The 18,707-nt window shown below is 27.4% G+C and overlaps 1 protein-coding gene across 2 annotated transcripts in view; it reads right to left on the bottom strand.

The window, feature by feature from the left end:
- Ten-m (teneurin transmembrane protein Ten-m) overlaps positions 1-18,707 on the bottom strand; it is a 397,884-nt gene that overhangs the window by 375,989 nt on the left and 3,188 nt on the right. For both annotated transcript variants that reach the window (XM_071888423.1, XM_071888422.1), the window contains exon 2: positions 15,251-15,440. In XM_071888423.1, coding sequence (XP_071744524.1) covers positions 15,251-15,320 — 70 coding nt within the window. In that variant the 5' untranslated portion in view covers positions 15,321-15,440. The remainder of the gene's footprint in view (positions 1-15,250; positions 15,441-18,707) is intronic.

The following is an 18,707-nucleotide window of genomic DNA, read 5'->3' as shown; positions in this document are numbered from 1 at the left end:
ATTAGAGAAAATCCCTCTAATCGTATGAACAATTATTTTTAACAAGATGGCCATTTGTTCATTAAGAAATATACAAATTGATCATAAATAAACCCCCATAAGTCCTCCTTGTAAGTCTATATAATATATAACACTCGTACGTATATATATATATATTATAGAATTCTTAACAAGTTGATTATTTTGTCTCCTGGTTGAAAGAAAAAGGGAAATAGAATACAAAGGGCAAAATCTGACATTTATTATTATTAATAGCAATAAAACAGATCTCTATATTATATGTACATATATTGCAATATCTATGAATTGCATTTAAATGCATTAAATTAATCAAATTAATTTGAATTATTGATATCCATACATACATATGTATAAAAGGTTAGGATAACGACGGGTTACCACTTCTGTCATGCGTGTACAAGCATACTATTTAAAGGTGTTTTGCATCTTAGAGTATTCAAACCTCAACAACTTTCCCTATTCAAATAATGAGGATCTCTTATTTAAAATATTTATCGTTAGTGATTTTCGTGCTTCCGAAATTTAATTTATCATGATATTTTCACTTTTAAAAACAAAGCATATTTTAAATCACCAAACTTTTCATTTTGAAAGGGGCAGTTGTTGAGATTTGGGCATTATATTATGTAAAGTTCTTGGAAATAAACATATATACACATATACACTAGACCTCTTCAAAATTTAACTTTTCATTAAACATATGCAAATTGATATTGTCAACAACCCCCAAGGTCTAAACTAACTAATTATAAGAATAAATGCACATTGGATATGCCTGCCGCAACAGTCATTATGTTTTATTATTGACATTTTTTAAATAAAAACAGAATCATCATATACCATATCATCAAAGAAAATCATGGAATTCATATCTATAAAAGGAATTCCAGGCTGACTTTGAGGGAAATTAATTGTAAAAAAAAGCCTTCAAAGTCCTTGTTAATGCTTATTTAGATAAATAAAGAATCAAAAAGATCTCTACACAGCATAGATCTGTCACTCTATCATTCTGTTTTTTGGCTTTTGAAGGTGGTTTTTTCAGGAGTCAAATATACTTCCAACATTCCCAAACAAGTCAATCATTACGGATGCTTCAGATAAACTTTTTTTTATGAAAATGGATACATATGTATATAATAGATTCATAATGTATTATCATGTAAATAATTACAAGAAATATAAGCAGGAATTCATATTTTAGAGAGAGAGAGATGATGACAACACGACAATCCTTTAAAAATGAACAAGAAAAAAAGTAACGAAAGCATCAAACATTTTTCTATATCGAATTTTCATTATAAATTTACTCTACAAAAATCCCATCCCTAATTATAAGTCTTGAAAAGAGTCCATTTTCTGTAAAAGTGGCAATCTTTATCAAAATATTTTTAATTGAGCATATATATTAATTAATTATAATTAGTAATCTTCATTTATTTCTTCTACTTATTTATGATTGTTTTCTTCTTCTGATATAAGTAGGATGGTATATAAATATAATATATATCTATATATATTATGCATACATAGAGTGATATACAATATTACCCTATAAATTATTGTAGAGCTTTCTGATCCTTCTGGAAAAAGACATTTCATATTTCTTCCGAGAATCTAACTTTCAAAGATACATAGTTAGTATTTTGGAAATACATCCTTCATCTATTTAAGTATCCCTAAATTGCTTCATGCGTCAATTCAAAAAGACAAATGCAATTAATTAACACTAAAGAAAGGTAAGATGAATACAATAACAAATTGAGAGAATGAATTGTGCAAATAAAGGAACTCAAAACGAAACTCCAGCCTTAGTTCTAATTGGCCTTTTTTCCATAGAGTAAACTAGAGATTGGTAGGCCACTATTTTGAATCTTTGAAAAAGATCAAGAGTACTTGGAAGAAAGGCATAAAATATTTAGAACAAACGACCTTTAATCAAGACATTATCAAATGAAAAAGTCGTTCTAATTAGGTTGCCGAAAGAGAAAGGTAAACATATTTAAAAAGTAATATGTTCACTTTAGAAAATAGCTATATAAAGATTGCTTTCGAAACTCAAAAAGGGCCCTTAACACATATGTATTTTATAAATATTGAAATAAGAATTTTCCATAATTTAAAGGTAAAAAATAAAATGAAAAGTTTTTCCATTAAACAGCAATTTAACAATAAAAAAAAAAATTTTTTTATAAATCTTTTATACGACCAACGAAACAGAAGGTTTTAAAGTTGAAATTCTGTTTAAATTAGTTTAATTATTTGAATCTCTAATGGTCATTGATATATTAGCATAATATCATTCAACTGATATTCAAATGTAGATTTATGTAGCTGTTAAAAATGTTTATAAGCCATTAAATTAATAAGCGATTTGGTTGAACAAAAGTAAATTCTATACATAATATATGTGTATTTCATGTATGAGGCTTTCAAAAAACTTATAGTTGGGTTCGTATTCATATAATTATTGTATAATTTATTATATAAAAAATACATTAGCTTTAATGAATAACCAGTCTTCTTTTTCTTCAATTTTTATAAATAAGTTGTCAGAAAATGTATTTACAGAGAGTAACTTTGTCTTTGTTGTTCTTTAAAAATGTCTATATATGGTATATATACAAATAGTATACAAAAGTAAAAATACTTTCATCATTTCTAAGGTCATAAAACGACATTAATTTTTATAGAAATGATACTGAGATATATATCGATTTATTAATAGGGGAGATAAAGAGCAGTAGAAAACATTTATTTTTAAAGCTCAATAACTGGAAGCTGGTTTGACTTAAACACGCCAAAACGTCTCAACATATATGGCCCGTCACAACTATTTTTCTCAAAATGGAGTGTGAATTACGTTATTAATTAACGTCAATTTAAATCAACAAGTTATTGATACAGACCCTTCCGATGTGTCACACGTTACAATTAAAGTAGCCAAAATTGATCGTCACATTAAAATAATGAGAAATTGATATAATTTATTTGAAAGACCATATCTTGTGATAAAACGATTGAGCATAACAGTGAGGTGAACATTGGAGAAAAAGGTGGACAGGGTTTTGATCAGAGTTTAAACAATTGTACACCAATTTATTCACATTGAACCTGTGAACTGTCTGATTTGTCAAGACAAATTCAACTTACTCAAACAGTTATTTGATTAATTTCATATAATAGGGAAATGTACATAAAAGGTTGCAGGGACATCCTCAGGGAGTGAGCTGAAGGTGTATATATATATTTATAAAATCCTGTTGGAACCCTAGGTTGAGAGTGATAAATATATCCAAAAGAAAGTATAAACCCATAAATCAACTTTAATTGAGAGAGGATTTGGTATAGACAAAACTTTGTAGGTTATGTCCAGGAGAATCAATGTTGATAGACTAAAAAAATACATTTTTGAATCGATATAACTTTAGTACATATTTTAAGGGATAAATAAATGTATTTAAGAAAAATAAATATAGCTTTGGGTGATAAAAAAAATGATTTTTTTTAAAATCAATATTTGTCTAATGTTTGAAAATATGTATACATATATATATATACATAAACCAAAAAGTATGTGCAATCTTTTAATCAGAGGCAATTAGTCAAAGTGAGAATATCGTATATTAAATGAATTAGGTTATTTCTATAATTGAATTAAAAATACCATGTACGTAATATAATTCATTTTTAATTATGGACTATGGATAATACATTCAGGTTTTTCTTGGGTTTTGATCGATGAAACATAAGCAGTATATAGGTATAGAGATGTGAACATTGTCAAAATCCTTGTAAGGGTAAAAAAAAACGAATATTTGTTGGGTGTCAACCCAAAAGCAATCTTGAAAAAAAATAAAGAAAAGGATTAATTTCTCAATTGACTGTTTCACTTTATATTTAATTCAATTTATTCGGTCAATTATGGGATTAATATTATAATTATAATATGTGTAATGGGATTTGAGATACATAAGAATATATCATTTGTCTTCATTTGATATATAAGACTTTGTTTTCAGTTAAGAGATCTTTTTTTTTATAACAAATTGATAATTTTGTCAGTTTTTAACTGTCATTCATAAGATGATTTCGACAATTTTCTTATTTCTACGGTATGATTGAAATGTGCCATTACTTACTCATGACTTACCCCCCTCCTTTTTATTAATATTATTTAGAAGGTACAGTTATTAAACAATAGAAGGCCAAACTTATGAATGGAGGTTTTGGTTGTTGGGAGTAGTTATTTGAAATTTTAGCCCTCCTTTACAAGGATTATAACCTAGAACATGGATAAAAAATCAAGTCAAAATCTTAGATATAATACTTTAAAAAAGCTTTTTTTGTAAAATGAAAAAATTCTCAGCATGGTTGTAAAATAAATAATAAGAAAATATCATTGGTAAGATATTTATAGAAATCATTCATCATAAGTTACTATTAATTCCTTTATACATATTTTTACTTTTTGCTGGTGTGTGTTTGCAAAAAGCAATAAAACATTTTATCAATATGGTATATTCAAAGATATATTTATATTTAAAAAATATATTATTTGCATCTTATATATATTTTCCCTTGGAATATTCATTTCATCAATCATTCTATATATATTAGGTCGCCTGAAAAAGTACTTGGACTAACACATAGATGGTGCCACTAGAATTAAATCCTACCTTTTTGGTTTCTATGAACCTTATGATAATTTGTGTAAGAGTTTGTGCAGTCAGATAATAATTGGTTTGTAAGATATAGCATTTTGAGAGAAGCAACTTCTGTTTTTGTTTAAAAAAATGTATAAATATAATTTTTGAGTTAATGAGGAATTTCTTTTTGTTAAAAAAAAAATACTATTGCAACCAAAAATTGGTATGACTAACATTATTTTGACTCTTTACCAACAAAACCAATCGTTCAAAATGTTTTTCTAAATTTAAACGAGGCAAAAAGAACTTCAAAGCGTAGACGTGGGAAAAAGGTAATTACCGACGAAAACTAAAAAAGGGCACGCATTATATTTGAATGATCGTAAAAATTCTAAAAGTGTATGCGTGTGCCGTGCAAGCTCACAATCAATCAAAAGCAACTATGTGTTGATAATTCGGACCAATTTAAAGCAAATGCAACTTTAATAAATACAACTTTTTAGACGATATGTGACTATGGATGAAACATGGCTCGATCACTTCACTCCAGTGTGCAATCGAAAGTCAATCGAGAGGACATTAAACAATGCACAGAATCCAAAACACAAAAAATTCAACAGTCAACGGACATAGTTATGGCATCAGTATTCTGGGATACATAAGATATAATTTTCATTGATTAACTCAAAAAGAACCAAACTATCATTACTTTACGTTTAAAGGATGAAATCATAAGAAATCGGCCCCCTTAAAAAATTAAAAGTGTTTTATAATTACGACAATCCACCGTGTCACAAATCATAGAAAAGAAAAAATCATCATTTTCTCCAGATCTGGCCGCCAATGGTTTTTCTATTTCAGACCTCAAAAGAATTCAAATTGAAACATAATCAGAGGTAATGAAGATGTATTCGCCAAAGCTGAGACGTTTCTTAGACTAAAGATAAATCTTTTTGTTTTGTTTTGATGCAATAAAAAAGGTCCATATTTCATTTTGAATTTATTCCGTGAATACTAAGCACTCACGCACTCAAAAGATTACTTTAAGACCTTAAGTAGGTAGATAAAACTCAAAAAGCAGTCTTTATTGCTCATAATTTCTAATTTTGGAATTTTCTAAAGCAGTGGTTTTTAACTGGAGGGGGGGGGGTATACACCCAAAATGACATTTTTTATATTTTGGGGAAAGATAAATTTGGATAATTAATTCAAAAGTTTATTGGAAGTCATAATAAAATATAGTATAAACAATTAAAAAGGGTCATCATTCCACGCCAAAAACAATTTCTTGTTAACCATATATAAAACAATTTTAGTAACATTTTTAATAGTAAAAGAAGAATATAAGGTTTTTTCCAAAATACCCTTGCATATTAGATAGAATAAATGTACAAAAAAAATCATTAAACATTCTTTTTTTTTTAATTATAAAAGAGGTTTTGTTTAGCTAACTGATCATTTAGACTGAGTTACAGATCCAATATTTCAATACTAAGTTGGAATAATATTGATGATACCACATATAAGATTTGAGTAAAATCTGGTTCCTTATTAAAATTTCTCACGGATGAGCAATAAATTCCATAAGGGGAATTTTTTTTAAATAACAAACATTGCCATTTTTGAAATAAAAAAGTAGGAAGTAATCTTCGCTGATAGGATTTTACGTGCTTGTTATCTTCACGGAGAAGATCACGTCCGTAGCATACTACTCATTTAGGATCGTTTCCAACAAATAAACATATATTCAACTTTATTACATTGGTGAATGACTATAATATGCATATAAAACAACTATATTGCTTAAACATATTTTTGTTGTTATTACTCCTAACACATTGTCTTGATTCTTTCTAATCAAGGTTTTGTTGGACAAAAATGTAAGAACGGTATACATAACCCTTTCAGGGCGTTGAAATTACAATAAAAAAAGTGAAAGAGGAAGGAAGAATAAAATACAAGAGGTTCAGTAATGAAAACAAAACTTTCCCACAAATTCGGAATTTATCTTTTATTATTGACAGAATCCGACAATTTTCAGGGATATTAGACGTCGACAAACAAACCCAATATGATTCAATAGTATTGAAGATAATTCCCCAACCCAACCACATGCTTACTCTCCATTTTTCATTTGAATACTCAATTTTTTTGCTAAATCTCAATAAAAGTCACATTTATCATTTATTTATATGCACTCTCCTTTTATTTTATGATATTTTTTAATAAAAGGGACTTAGTTTTATCTGCCCAGGGTTGCTGTTAAAAATGATGCGTCCACAGACAAATAAACGACAGACATACTTTACTTTATTAATTTATATTATTCATTGGTTTGGCTCTTTCTGATCGAAGTTGTGTTAAAAATTGTAAGTATTAGATCTTAAATGACCTAGGAAAATGAAATTAAAATATAAAGGAGCAAAAGACGAAAGAAGACAAATGTACACAAAAGAGTTTATCACAGCGAAATCTCCAAACCAATTCAGAATTTATTTTTTATTTTACAAATTATTTGTGGGTTATTTTTTGCTTGTTTTCCTGTACAAAATTTAAATCTAAAGAAACTAGCTTAAATAATTTCAATTTTTTCAACACAAAGATACAAAAATATTAAATTCAAGGTCATTGTTAGTTGGATGCTCATATTTGCGAGGTATGTCAATCTGAGAAGAACTCAATTTCTCAGGAAAATGATTAAAACCAGAGAGGAAAAATGCTTGAAATGTTCATGGTTATAAAGTAATTTATTTAAAACCTTTACAAAATGACTTTTGGGTTCAGCGTTGAAGAAGTATAAAAAAATTGCGAATGAGATTTATAAAGTAATGCTAAAATCTTTTATTTATTTTAACTTAAACTTATGGTTGTATATAAGGACAAAGCTTTTGATTCTCAAGTGAAGAGAAGTGCAGCAAACTTTTTTCTCCCGTTCTAATACTTGAAAAAGAAAAAAAATTGAGCTAGATTGTGGGAATAACTTTAATTACAATATATATATCTATATTATGTATGAAAAAAAAAAAAAAAAATTGCAATAAAGTTATGCAAATGGTTGAAAGGGTTATATTAACCATTGTCTTATATAACCATATTTAACTTGCACATTTCACAAAATGAAATAAGAATAAATTTAATGTTGTGTCGACTCGATGGCAATTCAAAAATAAATTAATGTATACGAATGGTGTTACGTCATTTCTAATTTATGAAGAAGAACAGAAAACTCTAATTAAGTTTCAAATGTATATGATCCAATATAAATGTAAGATTCACCCTTAAAAACCTCATTAGTAATACTTTTTCTCCATCTTTATCAAATAAAACAAATTTTAATAATAATGTATAGTTATAATAAGATTAAATAAAAAAAGTTTGTTTGTCTGTAGATGACTCCTTTTTAACAACCATTGTGTGTATTTAATGCTTATGAGCCATATTTCAAAAAGAAAAAAAAGGGAGTACATTTAAACAATACTAAATGTGACTTCAGATGAGGTTAAACATAAAGTTTGTATAGTAAGATTCAGCGTTTCATATTAAAAAAGAAAAGAAAAAACAGTGCATATACTCTAAACCAGGGTTTCCCAAACTTTTTCATCCAGGCGCCCCCTTGGCTTCCAAATAAATCTTGTAGCGCCCCCTCCCATAGACTTTTTTTTTTTTTTTGGGGGGCTTAATTATTTTTTTTTACTATAAAAATTTCTCTTAATTACATATTATTCTTTTTTTTTAAATCTATTGAATTTTCATTTCTTATTACTGATTTTTTTTTAAATTCCCCGATTTTCAGCTTAAGCTACCCCCCTGCGGACGCCCCTGCACATATAACCTTTTCTTCAAAAATTAAAACAACAATTTATGAATTAAACAGCAAATATATTTAAAAAAAAAATTAACTTTAGTTTTTCACAATTCCTTCTAATGGGATGGGTGTACTTGGTGTAAGGATATTAGTTTATCCACATCAGGTTGAAACTCATTAAGAAGAAGACGTAGATCTCCACGTTCGGTAATTCTAAGTTTGTTCCTTTGTTTGGAAAGAAGCATAGTAACTACACTGAAGACCCGTTCTACCAGATATGACGTTGGAAAAGCAATCAAATATATCTTGACCTTGCCATAATACTGGATAGAGTTCAGATATATTTTTTTTGTAACCAAAAATCTTGATAGGATATCTTGAACTTTGGACTTAGCTAATTGTCGTTTTTGATTGAAACTAATTCTTTTTCTACCTCTCTTGTTTCCTCACTACTGACTTCTAGTAATGGATTGATAACCCAGTCTCGTATTTTTAGCCCTAATATATCCTGATATCTTTCAGTCATGTCTCTTTGCAACTCTTCTGCACAATACACTTGAAGGTCATCATCAGATATTTTCTTTTCTTTATCCAATTCACAAAGGCTTGGAAATTGGTAAAGTTCATGACGTGCTAAATTTCGTTTGAATAATTTACACTTAGACAGGAAAGTGGAGATAACAGATTTGACTTTTATAAGATTGGCATCATTTCCTTGCAATTGCAAATTAATTTCATTGAATTTTAGGAATATATCTGACAAATAGGCAATATCATTCTTGATTTTTTTTAAATCATGACATAGCCCAATATTAGAAAATTTATATATAATATATTTATATATATTTAATGTAAAAAAATTTTTTAATACAGTTTTATAATTACTTGACGTCCTTGAAGTTTTAGAATGTAGAATTTGTGTTGTAGTTTTTGGATCTTACTTTTCCGTAGTTTCACGTTTTTAACAAAATTATAAGTATTTATTCTAAGTAGTCTGTTTGCATTTGAGAGTAAGGGTAAACTGAGTATAGAGCAAAATATATAGGCGTCAATAATGAAGTACATTTGTACAATCTCGATATAACGTATTTTCATCGTATTAACCGGATAATATTCAAGATATTCATTCCTGCTATTTTGTAGTCATATTTCTTAATTTTTGTAGATCAATTTGTTTGTTTTATGTAATAATATGTAATCACCGGGTTTTTTTGCTCTACCGCCCCCCAATCACCCCTTTTCCCATTACCGCCCCCTAGATCAAAGCACCACCCCCAAGGGGGTGGTATCGCCCATTTTGGGAAACGTTGCTCTAAACTAATAAATAAACAAATGAAATTGTCTTTTGTCTATTCATCGATACCTACTAACTCCAAGCAATGCTGGCTACTCCAAAGTAAAGTGACTTTAAATTAAAAATATAAGTTAGGAACATAATTTATCTAGAGCAAAGAAACACAACGCATCTGCTAGCTTAAGGATATTTTCTTTGCAAGAAGTCACTTTTCATACATCACAGAGAAAGTAATTTTATCATTTTTATCTATGCAATTTTTCTTCCCTTTGCAAAATTCGCCTTGTGAATACTGAATTAGAAGAGTAAAATCATGGAATTTATTTAACAAGAACTACTGGCGTATTCAACACCTATTTAGCTATCCATAAATATATTATTTAGTGAATTTGGACAAAAAATGACTCCATGCAATGCATGTTCATGTGTGGTTATAGCTGTGTGGTACAAGTATATTATTATTTTCTTTTTTATGTTTGATGTTATATCATATCAATGCCATAGCTTAACTAACGACTAATCAGAAAACGAAATGGTCTTCAGAGTTGTAAGTCATAAGTATTGTTGGTATGTTAGATAAAGAAAACGAAAAAAAGTCACAATTATGACACGTGGGGTTTGTTTTAAATACCAGCAGCCCATATTTTTTACAACTATAAAGATCTTTGTAGAGAAAACGCTATGCAGATTCCAAAATAAAATAAATATAATTATTTTACTCGCACCCGTATTCATCATTATTTTATATCTTTGAAAATAAGTTAAATTTCTGTTTCTACTTCGCCATCGTATTTTGACTTTCGGTTTTTCTACATGACGAGGTTTTTGTAGTATTAATTACCAATTATATGATAGCTATTTACTGAAACATATAATATTGATTACACTTCAAAGGAGTTTGATAATAAGTACATTAAACTTAGAGTAAAGGCGGGACTATTCAAGTTTTCTTTTTAAATTATTTATTTTAATGGTTTACTAAGCTACTAAAAATGTATTTTTGCTGAACTTTTATAATACAAAAATATTACCTAAGTACTTAAGGGTATATAAAAGTTAGAACATCAAGGAAAACGTTAAATGTACATTTAGAGACATGGATCATTAAATAGGTTTAAAGTTTACTTATTTTGTAAAACCCACAAAATGATACCAAACATAAGATTTATGGTAAAATTATGTCTTGCTCTGATAAATTTAGTTTAAAGAATTTGAAGTTTACTAAATAGGAAATCTGGCTAAAAATAAATTAGAATCAAGACCTTAACTTAAATTATACTTACTAAATATTGATTAGATAATAAAATACAACCTCACTGATAGAAATACCTTTAATATATGACCAACTAACTTACAAATGGTCATTGCATTATTCTTGAACAAATACCTAAATATTTTGACTTTAAGGCATATTTTTATGCATGATTTTTTTTTGTAATATAATACAACATTTAGATCAAGAATAATAATATTTTTTGTGGAGGTATATGTAATTTGATCTCTATGCTGTTGATTATATTGTTTAAATTGTAATTGTTTTGATACACGAGTATATATGTTTTTAAAACTTTCCATCAGTTGATTGATGGCTTTTTTGACTCTATCAAAGTAATCAAAAGTCAACTAAATGACTCTTAAGAATTTTTTATATACACTGTATGAGTAAATAAACATGTTAGTCCATCAAATACTTTGAGAATGCATTTAAATAATTAAATCATTACAAACTTGGTCACTATTGCTTCATATTAAAGCTTTACCCAACACCCTCACAAAAAAGAAAAGGGAATCCAATTAAAAATATATTGCATAAGTAAATTCATCTTAGACTTTTGAATACCAACAATTCTTTATAGCTGTAGAGGTACATACAATGCACGAACATTGGACGAAAAAAAATCAACAGTCACGATATAATCTAACAATTTAAACTATGTGTTCCTCTATACAAAACTTTTACTTCATCTAACTTTTTTTTCTTCCTCAAATCCAAAAAAAATTGATTATAAAGTTTCGTTACATTAAACTTTTAAAAAGCTGTAGATAAAATAAAATAAAAAAATAAGAAAAAATTAAAAAGTTAGAAATCAAAGAAATACCTGCGTAAAAAAGTTAGAGAATTGATAAGAAAATGAAATATTTAGAATTAGATACAAAATTGTATTTAAAAAAATAAATCTATGTAAAAAACCAAATTATGTTTGAATCCATATAAATATTTTGAGGAATTTAAAAAAATAAGTCAAAATCTATATTTGAAATTACATTACATATTATCTATAAAGAAATAGTTTTCAAATTGGAAATATGATGGTTCTGTAGGAAATATAGCCCCATTAGATGTTCATGTAATGATGTTCTTCACTCTACTTTATAATTCTTTTAGAAAGTTTTTTTTTCTAGAAAAAAAAAAAATCCTGTAATCGTTGAAAAAATCATCTCAGTTTTAATTAAGTCCCTTATAAAATATAACTACATAGAGCAAGGAAAAAATATTTTTGTTTAACTTTATCAAGATATGAACTTGATAGTCTAATTCATTAATAATGTAAAAGCTTTCTTCTTCTTGAATAATTTAAAACTATTCAAATAAGCTGTAGTAAGCTATTTTATAATTATATTATTAACGTTTCACAGTATAATTGAAAGAAAATAAGCATGTATTTTATTTGGGCAGTACCTACTAACGATAACAAGTCATTTCGAATCCTTTTGTTGGGTCATTAATGCCTTTTATTTTAGCCGAATTATATTTGTATATATGTAAGTATGTTTTTGCAACAAATTGCTATGTATCTATTGTCTTAAATGCGATATTGGAAAACATATTATAAAACATTTTTGGCTGTTAAATTAGCTATTTAGTATTAAATGTAAAAATAAAAGAAAGACGTGTATATTTATACATTTTGCCTTTCTCCTACACCTTTCACTTCATCTCACTTCACAGATGGTGCTTTCTATATAATATGTAATAATTGTAATTAAAGGTCTTGAAAATGTAATCCAAGCAATGAAAGAATGACAGCAGACGTGTCCCATTATGTCTTTGGTTTTGTAAAAAAAAAAAAAAAGTAAGAAAGGGGGGTTACTTTAATAGGAAAGAATGGAGCTAGTTTGCATGAATTTCCCTTTTTGCCATAGTAGTATTACTCATCTTTTAATTTTTTTGTCAAAGTTCAAGGAATATCCAACTTTTGGTACCAAATTCGTAAACCATAGTAAATGATACTTTAAGTGTAGTGATCAATTTTAATGTCGGCAGTTTTTTGACCCAACTTGTCTCATTTAGGGGAACGTTGAGTGATAAGCAATAATAATGCGGAAAGTAGAACTGTGCCTCATTGCCATACGTACCCTTTTATATTGTTTGTATCGGTTTTGTGGAGTATGATTTCGTATTCTAATTTTACTGTTGCTTAATATTCCAACAAAGATCGGCATAAGACTCAACGACAAACAATATTGGTAATGGGAAAGAATATATAAGGCATTAAGGCATAGTTCTACTTTGCCCCTAGCTCCACAAAAAATAGTTATAATAAAGGAAAATAATATTGTTTATGTTTATTAATTGAAACAAAATATAATTTCTCCAAAAATATTTTTTACTAAGTATTAGTGTAGAGATTCTGTCTGAGACCTATTTTTTTCTGTTCGGTATTACGTGATTCTTTTTAGACAATATGATATTTTGGTCCAAGCCGTAATTTCAGACTTTAGATCGAAATTTAATTGCTTATAAATCATGGCTCGATTATTCTCGATCTCAATCTATAGACTGATTTTCTACCCTATTGTGATTAATGAGCTGTACAAATATAATTTATGCAACTTATTTTACTTCTTATAACGTTACTGTACCAATGTACATAATTTTGAAAATCACATGACGTCATCAACAATTCATCTATAGAATCGGAATTGACTTAATCTTAAATGATACAATTATAGGATAATTTTGCTTTAACACAGATCTAGATCGATTTATTTTAGACTGGTCCAGACTATTTCTTTTAAATTATTTCAGTCCACTAAAAATAATAACAGTTTAGGATTTTCAGACAGAAACCCAACACTACTTAATATGTAATCCTCTTGTAATTTCCAACCTTTTCAGCATTAAGTTTCAGCTTCTTTTTTCTATTCACAACAAATTAAACAAAGAAAATATTATTTATTTCCCTCCTTTTTTATATATATGGCTCAAGTTGACCCAATTAGCATGTTTCAACTATCCCCTCAGCTACTTTTTTTACTTCAATACTTAACTGATGAACTTTATTTCAATCTTAAACTAACTACAAATATTGTACTTTATAAATTAAAAAGGTTCAATACTTGAATTTCAAAAGACTATTAATGAAATGATAAACAAATTACTCCGAGGTTTTAAACAAAGAAAATGTGTCGCAACTCAGAATTGTATGTACATTCTCAGTATCCTAAAACAATTGTAGTTAATGCACCATCACAAATAGCCAGGTGGTTATACTACAAATATATAGAAGCACAAGTCGTAAAATTGAAGGTGCCCAACAAACCTTTCATCTCCTCTACTTATGATTCATGGATTTATCTCTTGGATATGTATTGAAAGCAGCCACACACACATCTCTGTGAATATTGCATCAATACCATCTTTTTGTTTAAAAAATGCAACTGATTTGACTGATGATTACTGCTTCTTTCCATCTACCCATGCACTCACATATCGAATGATGAGGCATATTCTTTTTGAAATAGAACATTGTGTGAGAATGAGTGAGATTGATGATACTCATGATTGAGGGAGGGGGATGACATAAGCAATACATTATTTATTATTCATTACCATGCTTAAGAATCGGGTCAAATAATTCTTATAAATATTTTAATAATTGTATTATTTCATAAAACAAATCATACCTTGTAAAGTGATATGAAAATATTTTTTGGCATAAAAAAATATCTCTTGGTGGATATGTAAATGAGGAATTTATTCCATTATAATATTTGCTTGTATGTTCTCATAAACAGACAGAAATTTATAATTTTTGATAGATGAAAAAAAAAAAAAAAAGATGTAAAATGCCTATAGGCAAGTTTATGATGTTCGACACATATTCATTAATGATCTGTTTTTACCCATTCTTGGTATTATGTAAATGATTTTCTACGACAACAAACACAAGAACAGAATCGTTCAAAATTGCTTCCAAGTAGCCAACATTTTCATTTTTTCCCCCATTATCCTGATATTAAATATATTTATTTATACGTACATATTTGAAATGTTAGGGATTACTTCTTTTATGTTGCAATATTTTATACTTTCTTTATTACTTACCATTGAGAGGATTATGGTTTACAACTTTAAAAAAAACTAATTTTTATTATTATTGACTACACATTATATACATACATATCCCCTAAATGTTTTTACCATGTATGTAATATTTATCTTATAAATGAGGAAACTATTTAATGTTGAGTATAACTTACTTAATGTTGGTACAGATGTGTAGCTCCAAGCTGTTTCACGATCTCCAGACATGTCTTCTACAATATTCATATGTTATTTTGATGTTGGAGCTTTTAATCTCCGAAATTTAATGGATAATTTTAGTTCACTTAAGATTTTGATTATTCACATGAAGACAGAGAGGAATAAAGAGACGAACACTTCTTATTCCTGGGAGAGAAATAAAGTCATAAGGCATTGTTTTACGAGCATTATTTATTATCCAAAGGAATCCAAGGAAGTTTTTACAATAGGATTTGTGATTATTATTACATTTATTAATTAGGAATTGCTCTTGAAAAGTGTTTTGAATCATCTCTCTACAGGTCGATAGATGAAATCTTTCCAAGGTAATTTATTTTAATGAATTTTATAACTTCATTTGGTAATTGAACATTTCTCAGAATCTTCTGGATATTGTGTCCGAAGAGCAAGTACCTTTTGGGAAAACTATTATCTGGAAAAGTTTCATCATGTATGAAAGTATGATCATTTGTTAGTATAAGGAGAGATCAATGCTATAAGCCAAGTGGCAAAACCAATTAAGTGATTTTTAGTCAAATTTAGTTGGCTACAAGAATATATTTTTCTCTTATTTGGCACCGAAGGTCCAAACAATTAATTTACATATAACTAACTACACAACTACATGAGTTAACTCTTTTGATAGAAAGTAAATTTTAACAGAGGAAAAAAATGAATATGTCACGATTTATATGATAAAGAAAAGTCATCTTTGGTATTCTAAAATATTTTTCAGGGAAAAAGGTTTGATGTAGCTATGAATATCTTATCAAGCTAACAAACGGGGTTTCTCAATTTTTTTGACAGACTTTGCTAAGACTTAAATTGAATATTCTCCCATGAATGGCTTAGTAAACAGTGAGGGTTGAAATAGTGGCTAAAGAAATATGCAAACAATAACTTAGAATTCAAATGGTTTTCTTTACAGTTTGAAAACTGAGAGTTTATAAATAATTTTCTATATGTTTATTATGAAAACGTAAAACTCTATTAGTTAAAAAGCAAAATGCAATGAGCCAGTTTAAAAAAATAAAATACAGCGACTCAAAAACAGAGATCACTACGTACATTAATTCTTTCAAATAAAACAAACTTCTTCCAAATTTGACAGATATTTGATATGAACAAATAATAATAATATTATATTTTGTCAAAGCCATAACATTAATATTTATGTATATCTATACAGATTCACACGTCAAGCACATGCAATCGTATTGTTATTTTAACAATAAAATATTTATATTTTCTCCCTTTCTCTCTCTCTCTTTCAATTTAATGTATAAAAACACATAACAAAAAAGTTTGGAATTAATTAAAACATTCAAGTATAAAGTTTTGAATGAAATAAATTCAATTATGCAAAAACTACAAAATAAATAAATAAGTTTACTATGTACATATTTATAACATATATTTATATTAGGAGAGAAAACTAAACAAAATTTTTTTTGTCATAATTTACTTTTGGTGAAGTTTAATTGATGCTTAGTGTATGAGAAAGCTTTTTGCGATAAAATGGAAATTACATATATGGCATGTATTTTTTAACAATTCAGTAGTATTATATTTGAGTATAATTCGAACAGGAAAACAAATTGACTTTGCTTAAGCTGTCAATATACATAAAATTACTCCCCCTCAAAATAGGAATTTGCAGAAAGTTTATTTTAACTCGAAGAATAAAACTCTGAACAGTGTCTTTCTACGCCAAAACAATCACAGAAGTTAACCCCAAATCTCAAAATTTACTTATTTGTACAGTATGTAGATTTTATTTCCGTATGAAAATATTAAAAATTTGAGATCAATGGATCGATTAATTCAATAGAATTCCGAATTCGTAACAAATTCCAATTTAGCAAGATCAAATATATTGTTATCAAAAAGAAAAAAAAGCGCCGAAATGGACTCGACTCTCACATCAACATCAATAACTCACTTAATTTTAGCATAATTATTTTCAAATTTCGTATGTAGGTTAACTATATTATTTTAAACTTATAAATTTAAACTTTTTGTAGACAAATGTAGATATATATCAATTCAAAAATAGCTTGCAGTAATTTACAAATCAAATTCGAAGTATGTGGCTGAGCAAGACGGGAAATAAAAATTACATTTCTTAAAGTAAGAAAATACTCAGCTACACAATTGTAAAAATCAAGCTTAAATAAGCGCCATATTTTTATAACAAGAAAAATATTGTTTGTATTTTATTAATAACATTTGACAGAATATTTTTATCTTTGATATATAAATAAATTATACTTTTTAGTAGACCTGGAATATTTTTAATTCAACTTTACCAACTTTAGATATTCATATTTTCTAGATTTAATTAACTTGGAAATTTAAAAAAATTTTACATTGCACATACATATAATTTTAAAAAATTGGCTAATTTTGAGGTATTTTTCAGATCAAATTTTTCCTTTTTTAATACTGAAACATGCAATGAATAATGGCAAATTTTTGTTTGGTTCTGTAAAAGTAATCAACAGTTTAATTCCGAAACTGATTTTATACCTTAGTGTAGCTAAGTATATGTAGTATACGTTTAAAGAATTAGTTTTTTCATAAATTAATTTTTGGTGATCATGAAAATTCGAGTCATGATCAATTAATTATAGTATCACTCATCAAAAAGGCAGTAAAAAACTACATAATTAATTAAAAGAAGATATATTAAAAAAGAAAAACACCATAAAATCTTAAAAACTCGAACTTGACCGAATTCGAAAATTTTGACTCGTACCCAAAACATTCTATGAAAATGTCTAGTCTGTTCTGTAAATATGTTATTAAGCAATGTGTAGTCATAATTAATGTACTCTGTAGAACTGGTATTTTATATGTTTTGTAAGATCAAACAAATGTATTGTTAGGCAAAGCAGAAAAAGGTCTTTCTAAAAAACAAACAGCAATAATAATAACAAAAAAAACTTAACATATATTCTTTATTTCTCAAAAGACTTAAAAGATAAGTCAAGATAAAGATGAAATTTATGTACATATATACCTTTAAGAAAGTAGTCTTTCTGTGATTTATATTTACCTTAGAGGCTTTTAAAAAACAGGAACGGAAATAAGAAAAAAAAACCAGTATTTTAGTTCCTTATGATGAATAGTATTAGTTATTCTCGTATAGGGGACATTAATTTGGACTACTATAAAATATTTAGGAGGTAGGTATAGATGGAATATACATTGAAAACAGCTAGATACATAATAATAAATAAGCTATTTGTAAATGGTTAAATCATCAAGTAAATCTGAAACATGCAATGAATAATAGCTTAGAAAAGTTTTGCTTTTATTGGATGTCCAATATATTTCATATATTAGTGTATAAAGGCTCTATTTCCTTAATAAACTAGGAGAGTTAATAATAATAACAAACTTTGCTAAATG

Source organism: Lepeophtheirus salmonis, chromosome 5, assembly GCF_016086655.4.
Source record: "Lepeophtheirus salmonis chromosome 5, UVic_Lsal_1.4, whole genome shotgun sequence".
NCBI classification, from domain to species: domain Eukaryota; kingdom Metazoa; phylum Arthropoda; class Copepoda; order Siphonostomatoida; family Caligidae; genus Lepeophtheirus; species Lepeophtheirus salmonis.
Note: the sequence above shows the minus strand (reverse complement) of the source record. Positions and strands in the feature narration are given on the sequence as shown.